This window comes from Diceros bicornis, chromosome 18, assembly GCF_020826845.1.
Source record: "Diceros bicornis minor isolate mBicDic1 chromosome 18, mDicBic1.mat.cur, whole genome shotgun sequence".
In the NCBI taxonomy this organism is placed as follows: domain Eukaryota; kingdom Metazoa; phylum Chordata; class Mammalia; order Perissodactyla; family Rhinocerotidae; genus Diceros; species Diceros bicornis.
Window position 1 is genome coordinate 42,976,686 of NC_080757.1, and position 27,695 is coordinate 43,004,380.

The window sequence follows — 27,695 nt, forward strand, 5'->3', positions numbered from 1 at the left end:
CCGCTGTGGCGGCCCGGGGTTCGCCGGTTTGGATCCTGGGGGCGCACCGACGCACTGCTTGTTAAGCCATTCCGTGGCGGAGTCCCATATAAAGTAGAGGAAGATGGGCACAGATGTTAGCCCAGGGCCAGTCTTCCTCAGCAAAAAAAAAAAAAAAAAAAAGAGAAAAAGAGGAGGACTGGCATTGGATGTTAGCTCAGGGCTGGTCCTCCTCACACACACAAAAAATAATAATAATTTTATTGAGATATAATTCACATACCATAAAATTCACACATTTAAAGTGTAAAATTTAGTGGGTTTAGTACATTCTCAGAGTTTTGCAACCATCACCACTATCTAATTTTATAACATTTCCATTATCCCCAAAAGAAACCCCACACCCCTTAGCAGTCACTCCCTATTGTCCCTTTCCACTTAGTCCCTGGAAATCTAATCTACGTTCTCTATAGATTTGCTTATCCTAGACTTTTCATATAAATAAAACCATATAATATGGGGGTCTTCTGTGACTGGTTTCTTTCACTCAGTATAATATATTCAAGGTTCACGCATGTTGCATTCAGTAAGTTGTTCCTTTTTATTGCCAAATAATATTCCATTATATGGATATACCACATTTTGTTTATCCATTCATCAGTTAATGGATATTTGGGTTGTTTCCACTTTTTGGCTATTGTGAATAATGCTGCTATGAACAATCTTACACAAGTTTTTGTGTGGATATATATATTCATTTCTCTTGGGTATATATAAGTCATATGGTAACTCTATATTTAACATTTTGAGGAACTGCCAAACTGTTTTCCAGAGGGGCCACACCATTTTCCAACCCCATTAGCAACGCAGGAGAGTTTCAATTTCTCCATATCCTCTCCAACACTTGTTACTGTGTCTTTTTTATTTTAGCCATCCTAGGGGGTGTGAAACGGTAGGCCATCGTGGTTTTGTGGACAACAAATTTTAAGTATATCTACATAGCCTTCCGGATCATATCTGGAGGCAAAGATTTGCCTGTATATAAAATCTGAACGAGCGTAATTCATAAAAGCTGCTTAGGCCCAAAACAAACGGAAGAGCAGCATCTCAGTTCAGAGCTCTCTTTTCAGCACTGTCACCTGCAAACTTATCGTTACTCCTTAGGTTGCTTTTAACTTTTCAGACTACAATAGAACATACAGCCTCATCCCAGAATCTCCACCACAGTTCATCACTGTGATGAATCTAAGTGTACAGGGGTAGAAAACAAGTTGAAAACTACAAAACATAAATAAGGTAGAACCATTTTTATTCATATTGGGATTGCGTGCCAAAATGAAGAACAGGGTTAGAAACACATGATAAGATAATACAGGGTTTACCAGCAACCTTGGCTCCCAAAGAGTGTTTAGGGTTATCCCTGCTCACAAAAGCAGACAGCTTCCCTAAACAGATGCAGTTTTCCAAGGTTAACTAGATTGTAATAGCTGGGTGTAAGAAGTCTATTCCCAACAAAAGCAGAGGCGGTCAGCACATAAGATTTAACAGGTGAAAAGGCTCAAAACATGCTCGATTTTTGGAAGACTGGCCAAATGATGCCAATTCTCTTATTAAACAAAACAGTCCCAAAGAAAATAGCATCCACAGTGGTACCAAGTACCACTGAATCTAAAATTTTTATCTCTTTGCTACAGGTTATTAAAATTACAATATGCTCAAGTTCTGAGATGCGTTCCTTTCTTCACACTTGCTTTGCTTCTTGAAGTATAATCTCTTCAGAAGTGACCTGTGCTGTTTAAGTCAACATTTATGAAGCTCTGGGATTCATAAGTACTTTAAGATTTTCCTAACCTATTTCACATCTTTACAATAACCAATTTATGGTTTTCTAAGGATAAACATAAACACCCAAAATATGGAGTACCTATGGAATATCTTCATTGGTATCTGATTTTAGCGGTTTCACTTCTTAGAAGTATCATTCTCTTTTTATTTTAGCCCTAGAATTATCTTCTCTGACCTTGCCTTTTTAATTTATTTACTTCTTGTGTTCCCTTGACCCCAAAGTAGCATCAAAAAAGGAACCCAGCCTGCATTTCTTCAAATCTGAAGTGGCTCGCCAGAGGTCCAATTGGTTTTGATGTGCTTATTGTCCTGATGCCATATGTGCCAACCATACACAGGGTCAAATGCACTAAAATATCGTAAGAGGCAAAAATCCAATCAGTAAAACAGTGAAACTTCAAGTGGAAAGTGACCACTCCAAACCTGAATGAAGTCCAAAAATGAGCATTCCCTCTAACACCAAGGAATTTCTCAGAAAATACTTCAATTCAGAACCTGTTTCATTTTTGAGTAATGAGGAAAACTCTAAAATTTCTATTCCTTGGTAATATACATTACTGGGTACTGAAATAGTCAATTAAGAATAAGCAATGCAGGGCCGGCTCCGTGGCTTAGCGGTTAAGTGCACGCGCTCTGCTACTGGCGGCCCGGGTTCGGATCCCGGGCACGCACCGATGCACCACTTCTCCGGCCATGCTGAGGCCATGTCCCACATACAGCAACTAGAAGGATGTGCAGCTATGACATACAACTATCTACTGGGGCTTTGGGGGAAAAATAAATAAATAAAAATTAAAAAAAAAAAAAAGAATAAGCAATGCTGTCAAAAAATAATTGTAACAGTTTAGACAAAATTAACTAAATCATGTACTAATAGATTCTATTCTGTACAATTTAGAATAGAGACGTCACTGATGGCTACTACAAGCTTAGTCTGTTTTAGTTCAGCTATTTAAAGCTCAGGAAACCACTACTTTTACAGCTGAAACAAACGGAGTATTAAATGAGACTTCAGTCTTTTCAAAAAATGTAAAGAAGTACTGAGCTTCTCATACTGAAGCTATTTTACCAGAAAAAAGAGGTAGGCTGAAAGCATTCTTTCCTCTGACCAAGATACTGATTCTCTCTACAAGTTAAAGGAATTTCTCAAAGCTGCTTTACAGTACCAGATTTTGATAATTGGATCAGACTACCACAGACGGTTTTGAAACGGACCCAGCACTAAGGAGAAAGGAGGAGGCAGTTTTACAATGTGCTACTTCTCCAGTGCCAACTGGAACCAGCAGGAGTCTGTGTGGAGAGGAGGGAAAGGTATACACAGGCTCAAATGTTTAGAAGGATTTGGTAGGTAATAATGAGTCACAGAGACTGATGAAAGAGAAAAATGAAGTGGAAACCATAGCTAATTGGAGAGCAAATGCATGCCTTTCTAAAGAGAGAGCAACTGGGGCCAGCCTGGTGGCGCAAGCAGTTAAGTGCGCATGCTCCGCTGCGGTGGCCTGGAGTTCGCCAGTTCGGATCCTAGGCGCACACCAATGCACTGCTTGGCAAGCCGTGCTGTGGCGGCCTCCCATATAAAGTGGAGGAAGATGGGCACCGATGTTAGCCCAGGGCCAGTCTTCCTCAGCAAAAAAAGAGGAGGATTGGCAGATGTTAGCTCAGGGCCGATCTTCCCCACAAAAAAATAAATAAATAAATAAAGAGAGAGCAACTATTCAGCTTTAGCCAACTGTTATGTTGAAATGTAGGTCCAACGTTCTTAGATATTTCAAGGTAAGACAAAGCCTAAATGATATAAAATCCCATTTTTAAAAATTGGGAACCAACTGAAATTAACGGGGAAAAAAACTAACACCACAAAGGCCAGACAAAATACATCTGTGGGACAACTTGAGATCTCTGGTTTACGTACCAGAGGCTGGCAAGGAGGGACCCTTAATGGCACAAATAAACAATAATAAGACTGGAAGAATCCTGAGTAGGTAACAAAGCACCAAGAAAGCAAAAAACAAAGCAAAAAAACAACTAGTGTTAAAATAAGGCACTATTATTGTGCTGCTACGAATTTACCTCTGGGAAAGAGAATGTTCTTTGGAGTTTGAATTTTAGGCCCTCTGAAAAGCTAAAGAAAATGGATTCCATTGTCATATCTATTAGCAGACATGTTTTTTAAAAAAGATATGCAAAATAACTAAAGAGGCAAGGAGTTAGAGATGGAAAAATGTTTAGTTTCAAAGTCAACTTTAACTTATAACTAAGACAACAAAGGTAGGAGAAAATGGATACTAATGTTTATTGAGCACTCAGGCATATAAGAACTAACTTATAAAAAGAGGAATCATAGATTGGGTTATCTCCTGAGGAATGAAATGGCCTATCCTTGGAGACCTCAAAATGTACTGAAATTATCACTTTAAAAAACAAGGGTTAGGGGCCAGCCCGGTGGCATAGCAGTTAAGTTCATGCACTCCGCTTCCGTGGCCTGAGGTTCGCAGGTTCGGATCCTAGGCACGGACCAATGCACCGCTTGTCAAGCCATGCTGTGGTGGCGTCCCATATAAAGTAGAGGAAGATGGGCACTGATGTTAGCCCAGGGCCGATCTTCCTCAGGAAAAAAAAGAGGAGGATTGGCAATGGATGTTAGCTCAGGGCTAATCTTCTTCACAAAACAAACAAACAAAAACCAACCCAACAAACAAAAAAAAACACAAAGGTTAGACTGCTGAAAGAGCTAAAATACCTAATTAGCTTTTTCATCTTTGAAGATCAAGCTGAGTCTTAATATCTGTGTATTAATAACTTTCTTCACCAAATATCTTAGAAAATATGAGAAAAACTAGTGAATAATGAGAGGCACATAACACTCCCCCCCAAAAAAAAATCACCACAAATGAGGGTGAACATGTAGCTCCTTTTTGAGAAATTAATAAAGATAAGGGCATGTTCAGGATCCTTCCTATACTAGTAGTTTACTGGTAACATCAAAGATTATTTCTCTGAAAAATTTAAATGGTGAAAATTTGATGGAAGAGGCAAACCAGGGATTACTAATATACAGTTGAATGTACTTACCTATTATCTCAGATTCATAATAATCCTGTGTGCCTTCCTGGAAGACAAGACAGCGTGTCTTTATGATTTTAGAGCATAAATTTGGAAAATGGTAGGTCCATTTCTATGGTAAGTTCATGTCCATCAGAGAGGAATGAAAAATAGGACCCACCTCCTCTTAGGGGTTATTTAGCTGTGTTGTACCAAGGACAATCAAAGGCTCCTTATAAATTCTAAGTGCAGGGAAGAGTAAAACTATAAAAAATTTAGTACTGTGCATTTTTTGGTTTATATATTTATAGCATCCTGTTTCAAGATTCTACCATTTGCATTAAGAGAACAGTATAAAGAAAGATGAAAAAGCCTACATTTCAACCAAAGAAAGAACACGCCACCAAAAACAAACAAAATAACAAACCAATACTACATCTGGTCTTTTTTTAATACCTAAGATGGGCTTTTGATCTAGGTGAAGAAACAAGTTCACAAGCATTCATTAACCACACCAGCTAAACATTTTTTCCCAGACTAGGGATCATAGATACATTCTATATTAATGGATAAGGTAGTCCATGCATTCTCTATAAGAAATCCTTAATTTTGTATTTTCACTTTGATGATAATCTAAAAAAGAGTAATAAAAGAATATTTGGGATCATCTAGATCAGCACTTTATAAATGTTTACAATATACTGGGAACTTAAAACGGTAGTGATTTTTGGTACCGAGCAAAGGCCAAATGATATCACAATACTACACATATATATGTATTTGAAAGTTTTTCAGTAGTCCTAACAGAACAGCGTTTCTCAACCTCATTATTGACTGACATTTTTGGCCAGGTAATTTTTTGTTGCAAGGAGTTTTCCTGTGCATTGTAGGATGTTTTGCAGCACCCTTGGCCTCTACCCACTAGAGGCCAGTAGCATCGTTTCTCTAGTTGTGATAATTAAAAATGTCTCCAGACATTGCCAAATGTCCCCTGGGCGACAAAAATCTCGCAAAGTGGAGAACCACTGCAATAGAGACATGTGGTGAGAGAACTGAGTCAACACAAGGTGCACAGGAGAATAAACATGTCCACTTCAAATGAACCAGAGCTATAACAATTTCTACTACTCTCAAGGTGAAAGCAACATCACCAAAACATTACCATCCATCACACTAATGTTCTCAACACGCATTTTATTAGTTCTCTACTTTTCCTCAGATTTAATTTGTAAATCTGATTTGCTTTGGTAGAATTTTATTCCCCTGAAAAAAGCAAGTCTATATATTATTCAAGTTTGAATTATACATTTCCTGGTTTATTTTTTCCTAATTGAAACTTTACACAAGAGATTTTTCATCAACTAAAAGTGTAACCTTTCTAAATGTCCTTCTGGTGCCTAACATTTCTTCTGGAGTCTTAATTTATCACAGACAATTCTTAATTGAAGAAATTCTCAAGAGACCAAAAAGGTGGACACGTATTTAGATGCTATATGTTTTTGTTAATTCCATGAAAAATAATAACCCCCAAATTTGAATTATATATAAACTGAAAAGTTGGAAAAGGTACTGGATAAGCAATATTTGCTGCTGCATTCGTCTTTCTTGACAGATGATTCTTTGAAGGAGTAACTGCCAATATATCTTGTCTATGTATATGCTCTCTACATTTCTCTTCTTCAAATCAAGCAGAGCTGACAATATATTAGAACAATGTCCACAGGTGTATAAAAAGTTGAAAAGCTGTCCTGAATACAACTCTACCAGTGGAAGAATCTTAAATTGGTTAGATATGGTTAAATGTGGAAGACACTGTTGCAAAAAGTATAATACTACAACCAGCTTACAAACTATCCCTGTGCTGGTAAAAGTAAAACTTAGCCAAAGCTTGCCTTTTACCTGTGCACTGAAATTCTTATGGATGGTTGGAAGATGAAGCAAAAAGAAAGCTGGTTCAATAGGTCCAACTTAAGAGAACAATACAGCAATGCTCATAAATCTTACAAGTTTAACAAATAAATTATTGTACCCCAAAAGACCTAGCGAGTTCTGCTCAAGTCACCCAAGATCAAATGGCTCAAAATTCTTTAATAAGCCAGAACTGTTCTACAGATTTAAAAAGATTCATTTCCTTCTTCTAAAATCCCCCAGGGGAATTGTTGCTGCCTTCTTTACGCCAGTAACTAGTTAGGTACAAGTTTCTTCTCTAAATCGATGAAAGAAAAAAAGACTGCAAAGAAAGTGGAATTCATTTTTCAGCAAGCTCTTCAACATGCAGCATCAGAGTTTTTTGTTAAAGCTAAGACAGCGTCTAATTTTATTTTCCTTCTCAAGATTTATCTACCTTCCAAGGTATACCAAATAACAAAATGACTTACTCATAGGAAATAGTAGCCAATAAAGCATGATCTTATACACAGAAGATGAAACGACCACAGTCTGGGGTAACTGGTAAAGTTTAAAATGTTCAGAAAGCGGGAGAAAGGGAAACAAAGCCCTCAGTGATCCTCAGTTGAATTACCAAATTAAATACAAATTAAGAAACCACTCAAAGCCAAAAACTTTATGCAAGAGTCATGAAGCTCACAAGTCTTCACTCTACATAAAATCTTGAAAGGGGGAGGTCTATGTCATGACTTCTGTCACTGGAAAAAAATTAAGTCAGTCAGATGACCTCAGATAAAGACTGGTAGATACAAGAAATCATAGACACCAAGTTTTTTGGGTACACTCATCAAATTCAATAGTTATAACAATAAAGTACCTTTTTCTTTGTTAGCAAGTAACTACTCCTCACCTGCTTGTGCGCATGATCATAGGAGTTGATATGGTTGTCAAATTCCTGATGTTTCTGATATTGCTTATCACAGAGTTCACAGTAAAAGTTGGCTCTGAGGTCTTCTAACGCTTTGGCAATTGCCTTCTCTTTATCAACATAATCCTGCAAGAAACACAAAATACAAAAAAATAATGAACGTGGTAGAATTTTAAGTGAATGTTATAAAGAAGCAGTCATACCTGAAGAGAGAAAAAAGGGCTTTTCATAACATTTAGTGGTACCAGTAAAAGCCTGATGTAACTCAAGTGGCAATTTGGTGGGGTAATTTGTGTGTAGTTGTACTAACAGTTGTCTTCAAATAAACAAATGTTCAAAAAGAGTTTAACTTTACTATCCCTTTTGGCAGGATGGTAGACTAGATAGTGTGTCATCCCCTAGTCCTACCCCTGGCTCAAAAAACCCCAACCAACCAGATATATAAAATATAATTTTTATTGCATTGCAAGAACCATAGAAAGAAAAGTAAATCCCCAAGAAGGACAATAGGAGAAAACAAAACAAAACCAAAAAAATCAACTACGATCTGAAACTGAAATCAGAGCTGTGATGGGCAAGGGCTTTTCTTAGGACATGTGGATGACAGTGGAGCTTGGGGTTTGAGTAAGGTGAGGGAGCTAAACCTGAGAAGCCTCATTAATAAGCAAAAGAACTTTGAAGTGGGCTGGATAGATCCCAGGGTCTCTAAGTCTTAAATTAGCAGCGGAAATCAAAAATATTTTCAGAAAGCATGATCAATTCTGACTCTAAAAATTTTCCTAGATTAATATAAACAAAATATGAATTACAATCAAAGATTACTATAGACACAAAAGGAAATTAATCTATCACAAGTGAGAGTCACAGGAAATAAGCAATAGATTTAGGCCCCCAAGATCTCAGATATTGAAATAGTCTGTTACAGAATATAAAATAACTATAAAATGTTTAAAATATAAAATGGAATTACAAAAATGAGCAAACATAAAACACTATATATTAAAAAACACCTAGGCAGACTGCAGAAAGAACCAAATGAGACTTTTACAATTGAAAAACCTAATAGTAAAAAATAAACAGAAAAATTCATCAACTACTTAGGAGATGGGCTAAAAAACAGACCAGATACAGTTCAAAAAAGATGTAGTAGGATGGTGAAAATGTTCTGGAATTAGACCACAGCAATGGTTGCACAACCTTGTGGACTATACTAAAAACCACTGAACTGTATGTACACTTTTAAAAGGATGAATTTTATGGTATGTGAATTATATATCAATTTCAAAAAGATATAAACAGGAAAAGAGATTGAAATTACTTAGAATGTAGCACAGAGATAAAGAAACAGTATGAAAAATAAGTTAGGAGCCATGGAGAACAGAGTAAGAATATTAACACATGTATAACTGGAATCCCAGGAAAAGAGAATAGAGAGCACAGATGAGAGAAAAATATTTGAAGATACAATGGTTGAGAATTTTTCTGAACTGATGAAAGACAAGACTCCACAGATACAGGAAGCACAAAGTATACCACAAAGGCTAAAGAAAAATATGCACCTAGACACACTTTAGTGAAACTATAAGGGAGCAAAGATAATGAAATCATAAAACTACCCGAAAAAATTAAAGATCACCCACAATCAGATTGACAGCAGATTCAAAAGCAACAACAGAAGGTAGGAGACAGTGTGCTTCAGTGTGCTGAGAGAAAATACATTTTCACTTGTCTACCAAATAAAAATATTTTTCAGAAACGATGAAATGAAGGCATTTCCAGATTTACAACGTTTACTACCAACAAATTCAATAAAAAGAAACTTCCTAAAGCAGCATTTTTGAAATCATAGATTGTGACCCACTATGAGTCATGGCATTGATTTAGCTGATTTAATAGGTATAAAAAAGGAAAAAGAAAAAATTGAAAAAAATACACTGTATTTCACATAATAAGGGTAAATATTGTCTTAGAAAACTTTTCTTTCAGTTGTGTATGTGGGGTTGTAATATTAAACATATTTCTTACCGTGGACTTACTTGAAAGTCACTATTTTAAGGATTTACTTTAGGGAAGAAGGAAAATGATGCCAGAAAAAAGATCTGAAATACTATAAGTATATGGTAAGCAAATAAAGAAATAAATATGTAGATTACCACCACCACCACCACCACCACCTAGTTTACAGAATGGAAAAAGGACAAAAGCAAAATGCTAGCTGGCATAGCCAAGTATAAGGGGAGAGTGTTTAAGTGTTCTAGAGTTCTTCTACTGATGGTGATAGTGTTAACTTTAGACTTTGTTAAATTGAGCATAATTTGTACTAAAATTCCAAGCATAATTATTAGAAGAATAGAAGTAGCAAAGGAGGAAAGAATAAGAAAACTTAAATTTTATAAAAGTAAGACAACACAGTAAGACACAGAAAAATCAGGAAAATAGCAAGTAAAAAGATGGTACAAACAGATTTATAAGTAATTACAAGACATGTAAACGTATGAAACCACTGTCAGCTCACACTTCCCAACTGCAAAACTTACTACAAAGCAACAGTAATCAAGATGGTGTGGTACTGGCACAAGGACAGACATATAGATCACTAGAATACAACTAAGAGAAAAAAACCTCATACATCTATGGTCAACTGATTTTTGATGAAGTGCCAAGACCGTAAAATGGGGGAAATAACAGTCTTTTCAACAAATGGTGCTGGGACAACTGGGTAACCACGTGCAAAAGAATGAATCTGGACCCCTATCAAACATGACATACAAAAATTAATTCCAAATAGATCAAAGACCTAGATCTAACAGCTAAAACTATAAAACTCTTAGAAGAAAATATAGGCCTAAATTTTCATGGCCTTGGATTAGGCGATGGATTCTTTTTTTTTTTTTTTAATAATTTTATTTATTTATTTATTTTTCCCCCAAAGCCCCAGTAGATAGTTGTATGTCATAGCTGCACATCCTTCTAGTTGCTGTATGCGGGACACGGCCTCAGCACGGCCGGAGAAGCGGTGTGTCGGCGCGCCCCCGGGATCCGAACCTGGGCCGCCAGCAGCAGAGCGCGTGCGCTTAACCGCTAAGCCACGGGGCCGGCTCAGGCGATGGATTCTTAAATACGGCACCAGAAACACAAGCACCAAAAGAAACAATGATAAAATGAACTTCAACAAATTTTAAAACTTTGTGCACCAAACGACATTATCAGGTGAAAAGACAATCAAAAAATGGGAGAAAATATTTGCAAGTCATATTTGACAAGGGTCTCACGTCCAGAATTCATACAGAATTCCCATAACTCAACAATAAAAAGGCAGCCCAATTAAAAAGTGGGCAAAAGATCTAAACAGACATTTCTCCAAAGAACATATTCAAACGGCCAATAAGGACATGAAAAGATGCTCAACAGGGCTGGCCCCGTGGCTTAGCGGTTAAGTGCCACGCTCCGCTACTGGCGGCCCGGGGTTCGGATCCCAGGCGCGCACTGACGCATCGCTTCTCCGGCCATGCTGAGGTTGCGTCCCACATACAGCAACTAGAAGGATGTGCAACTATGACATACAACTATCTACTGGGGCTTTGGTGGGGGGGCGGAAAGGAGGAGGATTGGCAATAGATGTTAGCTCAGAGCCGGTTTTCCTCAACAAAAAGAGGAGGATTAGCACGGATGTTAGCTCAGGGCTGATCTTCCTCCCAAAAAAAAAAAAAAAAAAAAAAAGATGCTCAACATCATTAGTCATTAGGGAAATGCAAATCAAAACCACAATAAGATACCACTTCATACCAACTAGGATGGCTATAATAAAAAAGATAGAAAACAGCAAGTGTTGGCAATGTTGTAAAGAAATGGAAACTCTCATACATTGCTGGAGGGAATGTAAAATGGTACAGCCGCTTTCGAAAAGAGCCTGGCAGTTCCTCAAAAAGTGAAACATAGAGTTACCATATGATCAGCAATTCCATTCCTAGGTATATACTCAAGAGAATTGAAAAATATATTCACACAAACACTTCTACAAGATGTTCACAGCAGTATTGTTCATAATAGCCAACAAGTGGAAACAACCTAAATGTCCATTAATTGATGAATGATTAAATAAATTATAGTATATTCATACAAAGTAATATTATTCAGCCATAAAAGGGAATTAAGTACTGATACATGCTATGAACATGGATGAACCTTGTTCATTATGGTAAGTAAAGAAGTCAGATACAAAAGGCCAGGTACAAATGAATCAATCATATTGAATGATTCAATTTATATGAAACGTCCAGAATAGGCAAATCTGTAGAGACAGAAAGTATAGATACAGAAAGTGGTTGCCAGGGCAAGGGAATGAGGAATGACTGCTAAAGGGTACAGGGTTACTTTTTGGGGTCATGTAAATGTTCTGGAATCAGTGGTGATGGCGGCACAACATTGCAAATATGCTAAATCACTGAACTGTACACTATAAAATGGTGAATTTTATGTTATGTGAATTTTATCTCAATAACAACAAATCTACCTGAAAAAATGCAAAGGAATGATAAACACAAAATTCAGGATAGTGCTTACCTCTGAAGGAGAAAGAAATGGAATGGGATCATAAAGGTATTGATAATGCTCTTTTTCTTAAACTGAGCAGAAGCCACACAAGTATTTGTAGTTATTCTTGATATTTTACACATATTTTTAAAATATCTTATCAACATTTAATAAAATACTAAGGGTGTCAAAATGGGACTAGAGTTTTTGTTCTTTCTGTTAAAGCCTGGTCGAGTTATCTGGCTTTAAAACTATGTACAGCTCTCATAAAAGTGAAAATTAAAAAATAAAAGAATAGAAGGTGATGAAAAGGATGAAGTGAGTGTAGTTGACTAAGAATTCGGGTTCTAAAGACAAGTAAAAAGAGAAGATGGTAGCTATGGAGAATGAGAGTCAATAGAGTGAGTGTTTTTTTTTGTTTTTTTTTTTTTAGTTCTAGTGGTTCTTTTCCCCACCATGTGTAAGCATGTTTACTGGTGATAGGAAAAGAATGAGTAAAGAGCGAGGTTGCCAATACAGGAAATAGGTGTAAGGTCCTGGATAAGACAGAGAAGGCTAGGATCCAGAATTCAGATGTAGGCAGGAATTATCATTAGACAGAGAGTAAAACAAGAGAGAAATATTTAAGGATAGGAGTTGATGAACCCAAGTTTGATGGCAGATATTACAGGTAGACGAAGGCACTCCCACCTCATGGTCCAAATTTTAAGTTTTCTACTAGGAGTAAGGGAAGGTGGAGGAAGGACAAGGGTGGTTGAGGGAAGATGAGGGCCTGAGAACCAATGTTTGAGAATGATAGCTGAGGGGACTAAGAGGGAGATGACATACGAAAGAATTACTTGGCAGTTCTGAGGGCCCAGTGAGTTGGCACCAGTCCCACACTGCACTACAGTAAAGATGCAGAAAGGAAGAATGCAAGCCTTGTACTGACTGGGGATAGGCTTTTGGTGAGTAGGTGTGACAAAGAATTAGGAAGAAAAGAAGCTGGAATCAAAGTGTTGAGAGAAAAAAAACCAATCTGTGGCGCTAGAGGAGTACAAATTAAGGTGAGGCTAAGTTACTAAAGTCAAGGTTCCAAGGTCACATGAAGGTGAAGAACAAATATAGTGAAATAAAAGAGTGGCAGCAAAAAGGGAAAGGGTTTCACAAATAGTACAGTCCAGAGTTGACAAGATTTCTGAGTAAACATTCTGATCAATAAAATGGGGATAAGTAATTCTTGCTCTACCTACCACAGAGAGTTCAAATGAAAAATAATTTCTTGGGGGAGGAAGAGGCGGGGATAAACGGCCTCAAAATATAACGTATAATCTTATGAGGCTGTGAATTACTCAGCTATTTCATTTATTAATTATTCACTCGACAGTGTAACTTTTACTTGAAAAACAATAAAAATGTATTTTTTAAAATGTTTATATTTCTGACAGTATACCAAATAAATCTGGCTTTTCCTATTATTTCAAATAATTTATTTACTCAACTCATATTTATTGAATACTTATGTGCCAAGCATTATGCTGGATGCAGTATATATATTGGCAGACAGACACAGTCTCTCTCTCCTCAAGACCCCTTCTTCCTGGTACAGTAGTCAGACTATAAACAAGTAAACAAAAAAATTTATAATTATAAAAGAGAGTGTTGCAAGAGAATAAGGCAGAGTGGAGGATTTATTTAAATTGGGTGGTTAAGGAAAGTTTCTAATGAGGTAAGGTTTAAGCTAAGATCTAAAGGATAAAAACCAACCATGTGAAAGATGATGAAATATAGTGGCATGACCATTCCGTGCCTAAGGACAGTGTTTAGACAGAAAAAGAGGGCCCAGGTCTGAACCTGAAGAACTCCAACAGAAAGAGTCAACAAAGGAATCTACATATAAGCAGCAAGAGAGATAGAACGGAGCAATCTAGGAAAGCATAAAATCTTCAAAAGCAAAAGAAATTTTTTTTTTTTTGGTGAGATCAGCCCTGTGCTAACATCTGCCAATCCTTTTTTTTTTTTTTTTTTTTTTTTTGGTGAGGAAGACTGGCCCTGGGCTAACATCCATGCCCATCTTCCTCCACTTTATATGGGATGCTGCCACAGCATGGCTTGCCAAGCAGTGCATCAGTGCATGCCTGGGATCCGAACCAGCGAACCTCGGGCTGCCACAGCGGAGCATGCACACTTAACCACTTGTGCCACCGGGCCGGCCCCAGAAAATGTTTTAAAGAGAAAAGAGTGGTCAATTGTATTGAACGCTGGTGAGAAACAGAATATGGAATAAAATACGAGTTTTAAAAAGTCTACTGGATTTACCAAATAGAGGTGTTTTTGGCCTTGAATAAAGAGGTTCAGTAAAAAGTCCTAAAGCCAATCTAAACAGGTTGAAGAGTGCAGAAAGAAAAGAACAAAGGAAAAAAGAAAGGGAAGGAAGAGGGAGATTTCACTATATTATAATTCTACACAAACAAGACAAAAAATTTAACATATAGCTGAGCTCAACAACAGGGGGCAATCCCTAGGTGCCTGAAGATGAAGCCTCAGGACCGTGATGGTAACTAAGCTTTCCCTGCAAAAAGCTCTGAGATATGAAAGGTTGTCTCCATCCTTGAAATAGGGATTAGAAAAGCTGCACTATATCATTACCTGCTGCCCCTTGAAAGCATCAAAAAATTCACCATCTACCAGGGTGTAAATGGAAAGCGTCATGTATAAGAGGTTGGAAGTTCAGACCAGAGTCATTGGTGGACCTGAAGAATTTGCGCTTTCCACTTATAGCAGGAACTCTTAGCTTAGGGTATTAACATTTTAGAACCAGTCCATATGAAGTTCTCAGGTCTTCAGTTAAACACCCACGGCTCTAGTAAAGCCACATATGGAACTGCCCCATAAGGACTCGCTCTAAAATCCAGGATATGAAAAACTTCCACAGAGGATGAGATGACAATCAAAACTGCAAACCACAAGGAGACAAACCACTGTGAGAAAATCAAGAGAAGCAACAAACCATAAAAGCACATATCAAGTATAACAGATAACAGAAGATTTGAAAGAAATTATAAAACAAGAACATTTAGAATGTTTATAAAGAAAAAAGGAAGAATTAGTAACCAAAAGGCAAAAGCAGGGCATTATTAAAAAAACAAAAAAAGGCAAATTGGAAAAAGAACTAGAGATAGTTTAAGAATTAAAAAAAGGCATTGATTCTCAATAAAGCTGTTTTTGAAAAAAGTCATTGATATGTAATGGAACAGTATTTATAAATGTTAACTGCGGAATATAAGTGGTAGGTATATGGGTATTCACTATACAGTTCCTTCAATTTTTCTGTATGCTCGACAATTTTTGTTATAAAATGTTGAGGAAAATACCACTGAAATGGAAAATAAATAAATGGTAAGTTAGGTACACCTAGAAGAGAGAATTCTCTGCACTACCTTCTAAAAGCTTTGCTTTTGTCCTTTTACATTTAAATCTTTAATCCACCTAATCCATTGATTATTGCGTGGTATAAGATAGGGAGTCCAAATCCATTATTTCCCACATGGACAACCAATTGTCTCAGAACCTTTTATTGAAACGTTCATTCTTTCCCCCACTTATCTGCAATACCATCTTTCTTTAATCAAGTGGCTAAATATTTAAGGGTCTGTATCTGGGCTCTCTTTTCTGTTCCATTAGTCTATCCTTGTGCCAATATCACATTGTCTTAATCACCATACCAAACTTTATAAATAAAGTTTTGATAGCTGGTAGAGTAAGTCTTTCTATGTTATACTTTAAGACTGCTTTGATTATTCTTGGCCCTTTACACTTCCACGTAAATTCTGGAAACAGCTTGTCAAATTTCATACAAAATCCTGTTGGGATTTTGACTTGATGGATTTGAATATATAGAAAAATTTGGGAAAAACAGATCATTTTACAATACTGAGTCTTCTAATTCATGAACAAATCATTAAAAAATCTCACTTTTTATTCATTGTCCTTTAATGCCTCTCAATAATGTTTTTAGAATCTTTGCCATAAGTCTTTCACATCTCATTAGATTTATTCCTAGGTGCTTCATACATTTTTTTGCTATTAACAATGGTGGCATTTTTGTAATCTTCATTTTCTAACTCTGTTGTTGATATATAGATATATAAACTTAAATTTATGATTTTATATCTAGCATCCTGCTAAACTCTGTTATTAATTTGTGTAACTTATCTGTAAATTCTTTGGATTTCTATGTACATAATCATACCCACAAAAACAGTTTTATCTCTTCCTTTCATCTCTTACATCTATTTATTTGTTTGCTTCTGCCTGTCTACCTCACTGTGCTGCTTAGGGCCTCCAGCACAATATTTAATAGAAATAATGACAGCAGGCATCCTTGTTATGTCTCCCAATCTCAAAAGGAGACCTTTCAACTTTTCAGTATTAAGTATGATGTCTCCTATATGGTTTCTGTAGGCATTCTACCTGGTTAAGGAAGGTCTTTTCTCTATCAAGTTGGATAAGACTTTTCATGATGAATGAACGCTGAATTTTATATAATGGGTTCTTTTTTTGTATCTATTGAGGTGATTATACATACTTTTTCCCTTAATCTCTTAATGTGGTTGACTACATAAATTGATTTTTTTTAAATAATTTTATTTATTTATTTATTTATTTTCCCCCTAAGCCCCAGTAGATAGTTGTTATGTCATAGCTGCACATCCTTCTAGTATGTGGGACGCGGCGTCAGCATGGCCGGAAAAGTGGTGCGTCGGTGCGTCCCCGGGATCCGAACCCGGGCCCACCAGCAGTTGAGCGCGCGCACTTAACCGCTAAGCCACGGGGCCGGCCCCATAAATTGATTTCTAACATTAAATCAATCCTGCATTCCTAGGATAACTTGGTCATGATATACCCTAAATTGGTTCTGGTGTCTGCTGGTGTTTTAAGATTTGCATCTGTGTTATAAATCAGTGTCATATTATTCTTCTTCTCATACTGTCCTTGTCAGGATTTAGCATCAAGATGGTACTAGCCTCTCATTAAATGAGCTGAGAGTTTTTCTTCATTTTCAATTCTCTGGAAGATTAGAAATTGTTGGTTAAGATTGAAGTTATTTCTTTTATGAATTTTGTTAGAACTCACTAATGAAGTTATTTGGGCTTTATGGACAGATTTTTTACTACAGATTCAATTTATATAATAGTTATAGGATTACTGAAGTTTTCTATTTCTTTTTGAGTCTATTTTAGCAGGTTGTGTTTTTTAGGAATTTGTCCACTTAAACCTAATTCTCGCATTCAATGGGATAAAGTTATTCATAATGTTTTTATCTTTAGAGCCCGCCGCACCTGCAATGATGTCCTCTTTTTTCATTATTGATATTGGTTTTCTATGTTCTTTTCTTTCTTAATATCACCATAGTACATCAAAGAACTACCTTTTGGCTTTGTTGTATGTTTTCTGCTTCGTTCGTTTCTGTTCTCATCTTTATTATCTTATCTTCATTATTTCTCTCCTTTTACATTCTTTGGGTTTATTTTGCTATTCTTTTTCTAACTTCCTGAGAGGAATGTTTACTTCATTTATTTCCTGCCTTTTTTTCTAACATAAGCATTTAAGGATATGTATTTGCTATCAAATATCATATTCCTTTAGCTTATCCTACAAGTTTTGATACGTAGTATTTTTATCTTTCAGTCTAAAATATTTTCCAATTACCATTGTGATTTCTTCTTTTACTGATAAGTTATGTAAAAACGCGTTTCTTAATTTCCAAACATAGGGGTTTTTCTATTATCTTTTTTTACAAATTGATTGCTTTGTGGCTTGATAACTTGATTTCAGTTCTTTGAAATTTGCTGATACTTTATGACACAGGATATGGTAACAAATTTTGTTTAAATAAATGTTCCATATATGTCTGAAATTTTTTATTTTCAAAGTGATTGGGTGCATAGTTCTACATAACCATTAGGTGAAATTTGTTAATTGTGTTGTTCAAATCTTCCAAATACTCCTACTGATTTTTTTCCTTTACTTCTATCAATTACTGTGAGAAGTATATTAAAACCTCCCACTATTGTGGTGGATTTAACATTTCTCCTTGTAGTTCTGTCAGTTTTTCCTTTATATATTTTTTATGGTAAAAGAGATTTTTAAAAATAAATCCCTGGGGAGTTGGCCCCATGGCATAGTGGTTAAGTTTGGCACGCTCCACTTCAGCAGTGTGGGTTTGTGGGTTCAGATCCTGGGCACAGATCTACACCACTTGTCAGCCATGCTGTGGTGGCGACCCATGTACAAAACAGAGGAAGACTGGCATAGATGTTAGCTCAGGGCTAATCTTCCTTGCAAAGGAAAAATAATTCCTTTTCTCTCTTTCCACCTTAAGCAGCATGACCAAAATCAGTTTTTATATGATAATCTTAACTAAGACTGTTTATCTTCAAATTTACCTATTTTATGGTAAAGATTGGGAATACTACAATAACTTGAAAGGCATGTTCCTTGGTCAGTCTTTCTGAAAGCTTAACTTATGTTCTAAGCTCCAGTTTTCTATAACTAGCCCCTTAAAAAGGAAAATACTGAAGTTCTCAAGTGTTTGTCATTCTTTTTTTTTTTTTTTGTGAGGAAGATCGGCCCTGAGCTAACACCTGCCAATCCTCCTCTTTTTGCTGAGGGAGACTGGCCCTGGGCTAACATCCGTGCCCATCTTCCTCCACTTTATATGGGACACCACCACAGCATGGCCTGACAAGTGGTGCGTCGGTGCGCGCCCGGAATCCAAACCGGCGAACCCCGGGACGCTGCAGCGGAGCGCGCACACTTAACCGCCTGCGCCACCGGGCCAGCCCCTGTCATTCTTAAAATACCTCATCCATTAAAAAAGAAAGGGCTTATCAATAGGTATCAAGCTCTCAAAGGACTCTTAAATAACAATTTTTACTGCTACTACTATCTACTGTGTACCAGGCATCGTGTTTTCAAACACTAATGCAATCTTCCCAACAGACTTATAAAGTTGGTATTATTATCTCTATAGTTTTTACAGAGGCAATAAACAGGAAGGCAACCGAAACCTGAGGTCTGCTACTAATCTCCACCAAATGTAAAACAAATGCTTTCATCAACAGAGATCCTTTTCACTAAAACTGAGTATCTCTTTCGGTGTGAACACCCTACATGCAAGAACAGTTTCATTTAAGTACCTTGTACTTCTGTCTCAATTCTTCCGTGTCTTCTTTTTCCACTTCTAGGACACGGCGCCGTTCGGTAGCATCTTCGGCATAATCAAGCTTAACAAAAAATAGATATAATTAGTCTTAATTCCTAAAGTACCCCAATTAGCTATAAAAAAAGTTATTTCCATAACTACAGTATTGTATGAAAATAAAACACTTTGTAATTTGCTCAGCTACCTCTTGCTTTATTGTCACCCAACAGAGAAAACAGCATGCAAAATGGTTCATTAATCCTTCCATGCTGCTGGTTCCCAACAGACACATTTGTTGATGATAACAGACTTTACCTTAATGTTCAATGCCAAGGAACTAAGAGTAAATGGAGAAAATATTTTAGGCAATGAAAAGAAGGTATCACAGATGACAGCTGTACACAGCTCTACAGGGGCAAAGCTTCTACCACAGCAAATATTTTAAAACTTGAGCAACACTGTGTACTGAAATGAGCACCAGGGTCTGGATTCAAGTCTAATCTTGCCTTGTGGCATAACCCTGAGCAAACCACTCAACTTCTTTATGCCCCTGTTAAAACAGGGGGATTATTTGCCACCTACCTGCCTCAAAAGCAGCACTAAACGAGAATGTAAAATATACTTTAAAATTTCCAAAAAAAAAAATTAAAACTATATTCTATCAAATAAATTGTATTCTTGCACTGGCATCTGAATTTGGAATTAATATCAATTTTAAATATTCCATAAAATAAGTGAGCTAATGAGATCAATTTACCTCCATTTCCATGCGACCCATGCCCATGACATCATACTTGACAACAATCGGAATGGGATCTGTTCTCCCTGTAACAGGAACACATAATCAAGGTAAGATGCAAAGCTAAGCCAACAGCTCACTTTACACATCGGGTTTGGGTGGTTAGAGATCTTGCCTTGGAGTGCAGAGACCAGAAAGCTACAGTGAACCAAACACAAGCCATTCTCACAGCTTACAACCAAACCTACCTCTCCCAGTTTAAGCCCACTAACCACCTTGGTTGAACTTCCAGTTGGGAATAATTCCAGATTACTATGGCAAAATTAAATAAATAAGTCATGCAAAGCACTGCTAAGCAATAGCACCAGGAAGTTGAAAAGCAAAAACTTCAGAAATGACTTTTTAAAAAAAGATCCCCAAATAACTTTCCATCAAGAATCACTTCACTCTTACTGTCTACTGACATCCTCCCACACACACTTTTAAAATTGGTAATAAATATCTCAACTGACATGTTTAAATGGCGTAAGCACAGTTTCAAACATGATACAGGGATACTCTATAATTGCAACTCAGTATGCTTAATACTTGGTTTTCAAAAGAAGCTTTACAATTAAATGGGGCTGTGAAAAATTTAAATAAAAAGCAACAGTTAGTTGCCCTTAGGGACAAACAATAGTTTTATTTTTAAACTGGTGCTCTGAGGTCCCATTTTCCAGAGTGGATTTAACACTGGCTGTGGCAATCGGTAAGCTGTGAAAAGGACTAGTTGCGAAGAAAATTGACTTTAAACTAATTGATCTATGCTGGAGATTTTTTAAAATGTATATTTAATCCACTCATAACCAGCCAAACAAAGCAAAATGGGGCAGACAAGCACTTTACTACCACAGCTGTTTTACATCACAACTTGCGCTGTGTATTGTGATGTAAGCCCACTGAAAAGAGGACTTACCTTATCCGTTGTACACCTTTAGTGAAAAAACACAATGTTTACTTCCCTCATCATTTCACTCAGGCTGGTGTAAACAATTTTGTTTTGTTTTGTTTTGTTATACACACATATATATTATACCTTTGGGCTAAAAGTTGAGTTTTGTCAGGCTAAATCTGAGGTATTACCAAAACCAAATTAAAAAAATAAATAAATGCCATGATCATGACTAGGTTTCGTCCTGGAGAAAAAAAGAAAACTGTTTTCAAAGTGACCGGCAACCAATTGTATCCAGTTGTTCTATATTTGTGGGATTAATTTTTGTCTTTAAAAAGTAATGAAAAACAAATTCAGAAGTTTAACTCCTTATCACCAATATCCCATTATTGTTTTTAAACAATAAATAAGGAGACAAATAGGAATAATTATCACAGTGAAAAATGTTTAAGTAAATACAGAACATCTCATGCCAGAAAAAAAAGAGAAAAAAGTTCTAAAATACAGCTTTCTTTTAGATACTATCAAAGACTGCCAGTTAAACAAAATGGAAATGCATTACTACCTTATGCCCAATGGTATAATAAATAAGCAGTGACTGCAATCTTTAGCAAAAGGACCAAATTAAAGACAGGTTATAAAAATGACTTCCTAGGTGCAATATCACTTTCATAACGTCTCAATCAGGGATTTACTGGTAGAAACGAATGGCCCAATGAAAGAATTGAAAAGAAATGTCAAAGAAATTCTTTTGTTTTGTTTTGGTATCTTTTTTGGTCTGTCAGAATTTGTTGTGCGAGACTCAAGAAAGTTTTGGTACAAATTCATTACCTCTGTAAACCCCTGTTTACAAACTCTGCATTAGTACTTTTGCCTTCTAAGGCAGTCAAAGTTTGTTTTAATTTATTTATAAATTGCAGTAGCAAGTGCTAGTGCCCATTACATTGTGGGGAAATCAAGTTTTTGACAGTATTAAAATTTAATGGTTTATCTGATTTTTTTTTTTTGGCAGTTCTAACACAAACAGATACATCCCTTCTTAACATTACCCTTTAATGAACAAGGATCAGACAAGTTGCATAAGGAAAGGAAAGGAAAATGAAAAAGACCAAGCAGAAGGATGAAGGCTACAACAGAGAAAGTAAGCCTAACATATTGGTGCACTGATGACAAAAGGAGTAATTCAGTCTGAAAATAAAAAATTACCACTGCTAAGTTTACCATCACCACAACAAGTCCAGGATCATAACGCTGTAAAAAAGAAACACCATTTGTTAGGCAGAAACCATTAGGATAGGAAATAGGCCTTCTAGCAGGCAGACGGGATAGGTAAAGTAACAATTGGGCTTTGTCCCTCCCCCAATTTCAGTTGGGGACAGAGGAAGGATACTTTGTGCTACAGCAGTTGTTTTCATACTGGTTGGATCAGGCTGTGAGATTTTTGTACTGCTACTTGAGAACATCAACAATCCTCTAAAATAACGCAGCGGGTGGGAGAAGGTGTTAGTTTAGTGACAGAACTAGCTCTAGCTTCCAAACTCTCATTTAACTATTCATTCTAGGAAATCAGTATTCAGGGCCCAAGGTGGGACTTTTCCTTAAAGAAATAACATTCAAGACAGTCAGATCAAATGGACAGTCATCAAGTCATTTGCTTCACTAAAAGAACCCTAAGAAGATTTGAGGGATGGGACGGGATCATCAAGACCTTCCCAAAAAAATATAATAAGTAAACAGTCTGGAAAATAACCTTAGATCTTCAGTGCCTGCAAAACTTATGTGCACTTGAGTTTTGTTATGAATGAATAAAACTCTTTTTTTTTTTTGTGAGGAAGATTAGCACTGAGCTAACATCCATGCCAATCCTCCTCTTTTTGATGAGGAAGACTGGCCCCGAGCTAACATCCGTGCCCATCTTCCTCCATCTTATACGGGACGCCGCCACAGCATGGCCTGACAAGCGGTGCATTGGTGTGCGCCCCGGATCCGAACCCGGGCCGCCAGCAGCGGAGCGCATGCACTTAACCACTACGCCATGGGGCCAGCCCTTCTGAATAAAACTCTGGAAGTAGATTTTCTTAGAATTTTGTTTCCTTTTAACGAAGTCTTCCTAGGCCCACCAACATCTTTCTTTCTGCATACAACAAAGTCAAGCTTTGAAGGAGACAAGGAACTCCAAAGAAAGGGGCATCAAAAAGGCTGTCACATTTACAGTTAGTCCACTCAGAGGTAACTCACAGAAAACAAACAGTCTGATTTTAAGAACGATCTGAAGGTGACATTACTGCCCAGGTCAAGCAGTAATTTCTTTCCATTATTAAAGAGGCTCCAGACCAAGGGAAAATCCCAATAGGAAAAGACACTGAACAATATATACAGGAGGAGGTTGCAGTATTTATTCATTTGTGATCAATGATAAATCCTGTCATTAAGAACATCACTGTGGAATATCTGAATAACAACTTATAGTGATGTTTTTTCAAAAGATAGGTAGCAACAAAATGTTTGCTAATATTATATTCTCTAGAAAACTCAACTTCTTTTTAAAATAAACTGAACGAAACCCAGGTTCCCTATTTCTTGGTTTCTTTTCAAGGGGGCAAATATTTCTTAAAATCTATTGAATTAAGACTATTTGGTTGTTTATTTCACTCAAAGGAGGCAACTTCAACCAGAACACTAAACACTCTCCTTAAAAGAAATTGTCCTCCTCAGCCAAAGATCTATAGATACTATGACTGTGATCTGGCCAAATGGAAAAGAAAAAGAAAACATACCAAACCTAAAATGTGCTAATACCAATGTACTCATGTAATGGAAAAAAACTGATATTCATATTTTCTAAAGAAAAACTTTAAATATATACACAAATATCGAAACATTATGTTGTACAACTGAAACTAATATGTTGTATGTCAATTATACCTCGACAAAAATTTTTAAAAATGAGAGAAAAAAAACTTTAAATGATGTTTCTAATATTAAACCAACCAGAATTGTACTTTCTATATTTTAAAAGGTAGTTTTACTTCTATAATGACCAAAGTGCTAAAATGTTCATATATGCATCTCTTATAAAATGTGATAGTATTATGACTTATCATAACTGAAGAGAAAATAAGGCCAAATACAAAAATCCACTGATTGCCTACAGCCCTGTTTCTGAGAACAATCCCTCATGAGTCCATTTTGATTTTAAAACAGTTAAGGATATATCAATCCACAAAACTGGCCCAAAGAACTGGACTTTAGAGAAATACTTTTTTTTTTTTGAGAAATAGTATTTTTAAAGACACAAACTCCGGGAATAGGACAATTGAGAAGAAAACATTAAAGGACAACCATAATTTGGTAATCAACCATACTTCAGAAACAGAAGACACACAACTTCCCCAAGGACAACCATAATTTGGTAATCAACCATACTTCAGAAACAGAAGACACACAACTTCCCCATAGAAATAAATTAGAAATGAAGAAACTTCTGAAGTGATTAAAACTCTGGTTGGACAGCCAACAGATGTAAGAACACGCAATTTATCTCTGCTGCCTCTCCCCTTACTGAAATTCATTCAACAACAAATATTACAAATACTTATTGAGTTGCTACTATATACCAGGCACTGTTGGAAGGCATTGGGCATATGGCAGTGTTCAAAACAAAGTCCTACATCCCATGTATTACCTATAATTAGGCAAAATGATCTTACCAATTTAAACTCCTGGCATGAGGTGGGAAAAAACAGAACATCTGTGGAGCCAATGCATATATGGTTCAAAAAGCTTGACAATGTCTGAAGCTGTCTTTTAAAGATGTCTAAAATGGTTTCTAAAGACTGACTCTAATAAAGCAAAAGTAAATATTAGAGCCATCAAAAAGCCACAAAATCTACTTCCAAAAGGCCATTAAACTTATAAAGGCTACGAACCTGACCTAATATCTTTAAATCTATTTCTTACTTTAAGCGACTCAAATACATATGTGAAAATCAAGAATAATACAAAATTAGGATGGTGACTATTCTCTGATTTGCAAAACTATTCAAAATAGGACTCTACATGGCAAGCTATGTTAGTGCATTTAAATATAATTTCATTTATTAAAACAGTGATTACATACAACTTTCAGAAACTTATTGAGTAAAAAAATGGTACATTTATTTCCAAACCAAAGTTTCACTTTTGCAAATTTCTCCTAAAAATAATAGTCTTCAGTAGCATAAAAACGATTGCTTTCAGCATCATTTAGATATTTTTTCTTCGTAACTATAACATGATATATGCTACCTCTCTAAAAACATGAAGCACATTAATTATTCTCCATAGGGTTTCTAAGGTTAAAAAAAAAGCCTTCCTACTCAAAATAGAACTCAGGGGCCAGTAAAAGTGTTACAGAATCAGAATGTCTAGCCTAGAAAGGATATCTCATCTAGGCATAATGTGAGATACTCAAGCCCTTAGGAGAGATAATAAAGGGAATTCAGGAGGTACTTTCAATTAAAAAAAAAAAAAAATCACCTAAAGGAAATCATACTTTTACTCCAGATAAGACTGTTTTGGCTAAAATTATAACAGCTCACTGAAGGCTGGGCTGTCTCATGCTAACCATTAAGCTAAGATAAGATCAATTTACTTTTTAAATGGGAAAACCAATTTAATAAATACAGTATCAGGGTAAAATCATCTAAAACATGAGGCTTAGGAGGAGACGGGGAAAAAAAAAAAGAGTTGGAAAAAAAGTTGGGGAACACTTTTCTTCCCTGAGTTTTACTTATGTCTGTATCCTGAACAACTGAGACAGTATCTGGGATAGAGTGGCATCTAATTAAAAAGCATTGGTTGACTCAAGATAATGAACATGTCCATAGTGGGTCTCACACTTGTTCAAGTGTAAAATTTAGTCATCATGGTGCTTTCTGCTTAACACCACAAGATACCGATGGTTTAACTGTCTTGTAATCAAGGAATTATTTTATCAAGTAGAACATGTGGCTATATTATACATGTCTCCGTATCTCAAAAAATATGAAAGCTATTATAAAGATATATCTGAATTTTGCATTACTGTTCATTAGAGGTTTGTTCAATTTGTTTTATCATCACTTATTAGCAGCCAAAGGGAAGCAAGCATCAAATGTTTAAGGCGTTAGATAAGACTTAATGGTCTCTAAGGTTCGCTTCAATTCTCAAGTTTGAAGAGTGGAAAATATTTGAGTAGAAAATATTTGGGGGAATTATGTAGATAGTAGCCAGTCCTATGATACTGTAATAATCCAATAATAGCCTTACTAGAGTTGTATTCTCTTACTATTTATTGGTTATGTTTTCCATAACTATACTGAGAATTTTTTACTATTCCAGGATCACTCTATAATCCAGAAAGACTTTCCAGCTTCATTTAAACTACTGCTCCTTTACTCTCCACATTAATCCCCTACCCAATTCATCTTTAATTATTTTCTTTCTATATTTTTCTAGGTAGTCCCTAAAAGAGTTGGCTACAAAATCTCAGTTCTCTATTAAGAGATAATTTCTAAACATTTGTGTGACTTTTGACGATCAGAGCCTAAGTCTCAGCAGCCTCCCACGCAAAATGGAGATATTATCCTCACTTTCAGCACTGGTGTGCGGATCAAAAGAGATAACAAATAGAAGATGCTTTGTAAACCATAAAAAATTATATATATAGGATGCTGTTAAACTCTAACCTAGTCATCTCCCTAATGCTTCAGAAAACAAAAAAATCAATTCGTTTTCCTTTCATTCCCAAATTTGGCACTTTCAAAAATAAATATCTTAAAATGAAAGATACTCTAAAACAAAAGCTGTGATAAATTCTACTGTTTTACATACAATTTGGTGATAATAAAACAACCCTTTTTACAGATGTAGAAAATTATTATCCAGATCAATAACCAAAGTATTATCCAAAAATCCTCCCCATATATCATTCCATTAACAAAATGAGTGACTATTGAGTTTGAAAAGCAATGTTGGGCCAGCCCCGTGGCTTAGCGGTTAAGTGCGCACGCTCTGCTGCTGGCGGCCCGGGTTCGGATCCCGGGCGCGCACCGATGCACCACTTCTCCGGCCATGCTGAGGCCGCGTCTCACATACAGCGACTGGAAGGATGTGCAACTGTGACATACAGCTGTCTACTGGGGCTTTGGGGGAAAAATAAATAAATAAAATTAAAAAAAAAATTAATGTTACACAAATATTAAATCTAAGCCAAAAGAATGAAGCATAATTTAGCAAGACCTCCAAATTAAACATACAGTACAAATCATCTAAGAAAATAAATTTAGCCTAGCAAAAACATTGTCAAAAGGCTTACTATTCACTATTACCATCACCTGGAGGAAGACAATAGCATCTATGTCTGTGTACTGAATAGCAATATATTAATCCATGGTATGTCGAATTTGTAACAGATGAAGTCCATGCAGAATGTGAGAGTAAAATCAGAAAGTCAAGTAGATTGAAATTACTCAAAAATCCCCCTTATTTCCTTTGGAGTCTCTGCTAACTGCCGAGATTCTCAGGTACATTCCTAGAAATGTTCTTTTCCAGTTCTAAAGTCAATGATTCCACATAGCTTTGAAAGAAAGCACCTTTGTCTACT

At 36.3% G+C, this 27,695-nt stretch overlaps 1 protein-coding gene across 3 annotated transcripts in view; it reads right to left on the reverse strand.

Annotated features, from left to right (window-relative positions):
• Positions 1–27,695, reverse strand: part of GPATCH8 (G-patch domain containing 8) — an 84,740-nt gene that overhangs the window by 15,351 nt on the left and 41,694 nt on the right. For all 3 annotated transcript variants that reach the window (XM_058561176.1, XM_058561178.1, XM_058561177.1), the window contains 3 exons: positions 20,158–20,225; positions 19,396–19,482; positions 7,664–7,807 (listed from right to left, as the gene is read on the reverse strand). In XM_058561176.1, coding sequence (XP_058417159.1) covers positions 7,664–7,807; positions 19,396–19,482; positions 20,158–20,225 — 299 coding nt within the window. The remainder of the gene's footprint in view (positions 1–7,663; positions 7,808–19,395; positions 19,483–20,157; positions 20,226–27,695) is intronic.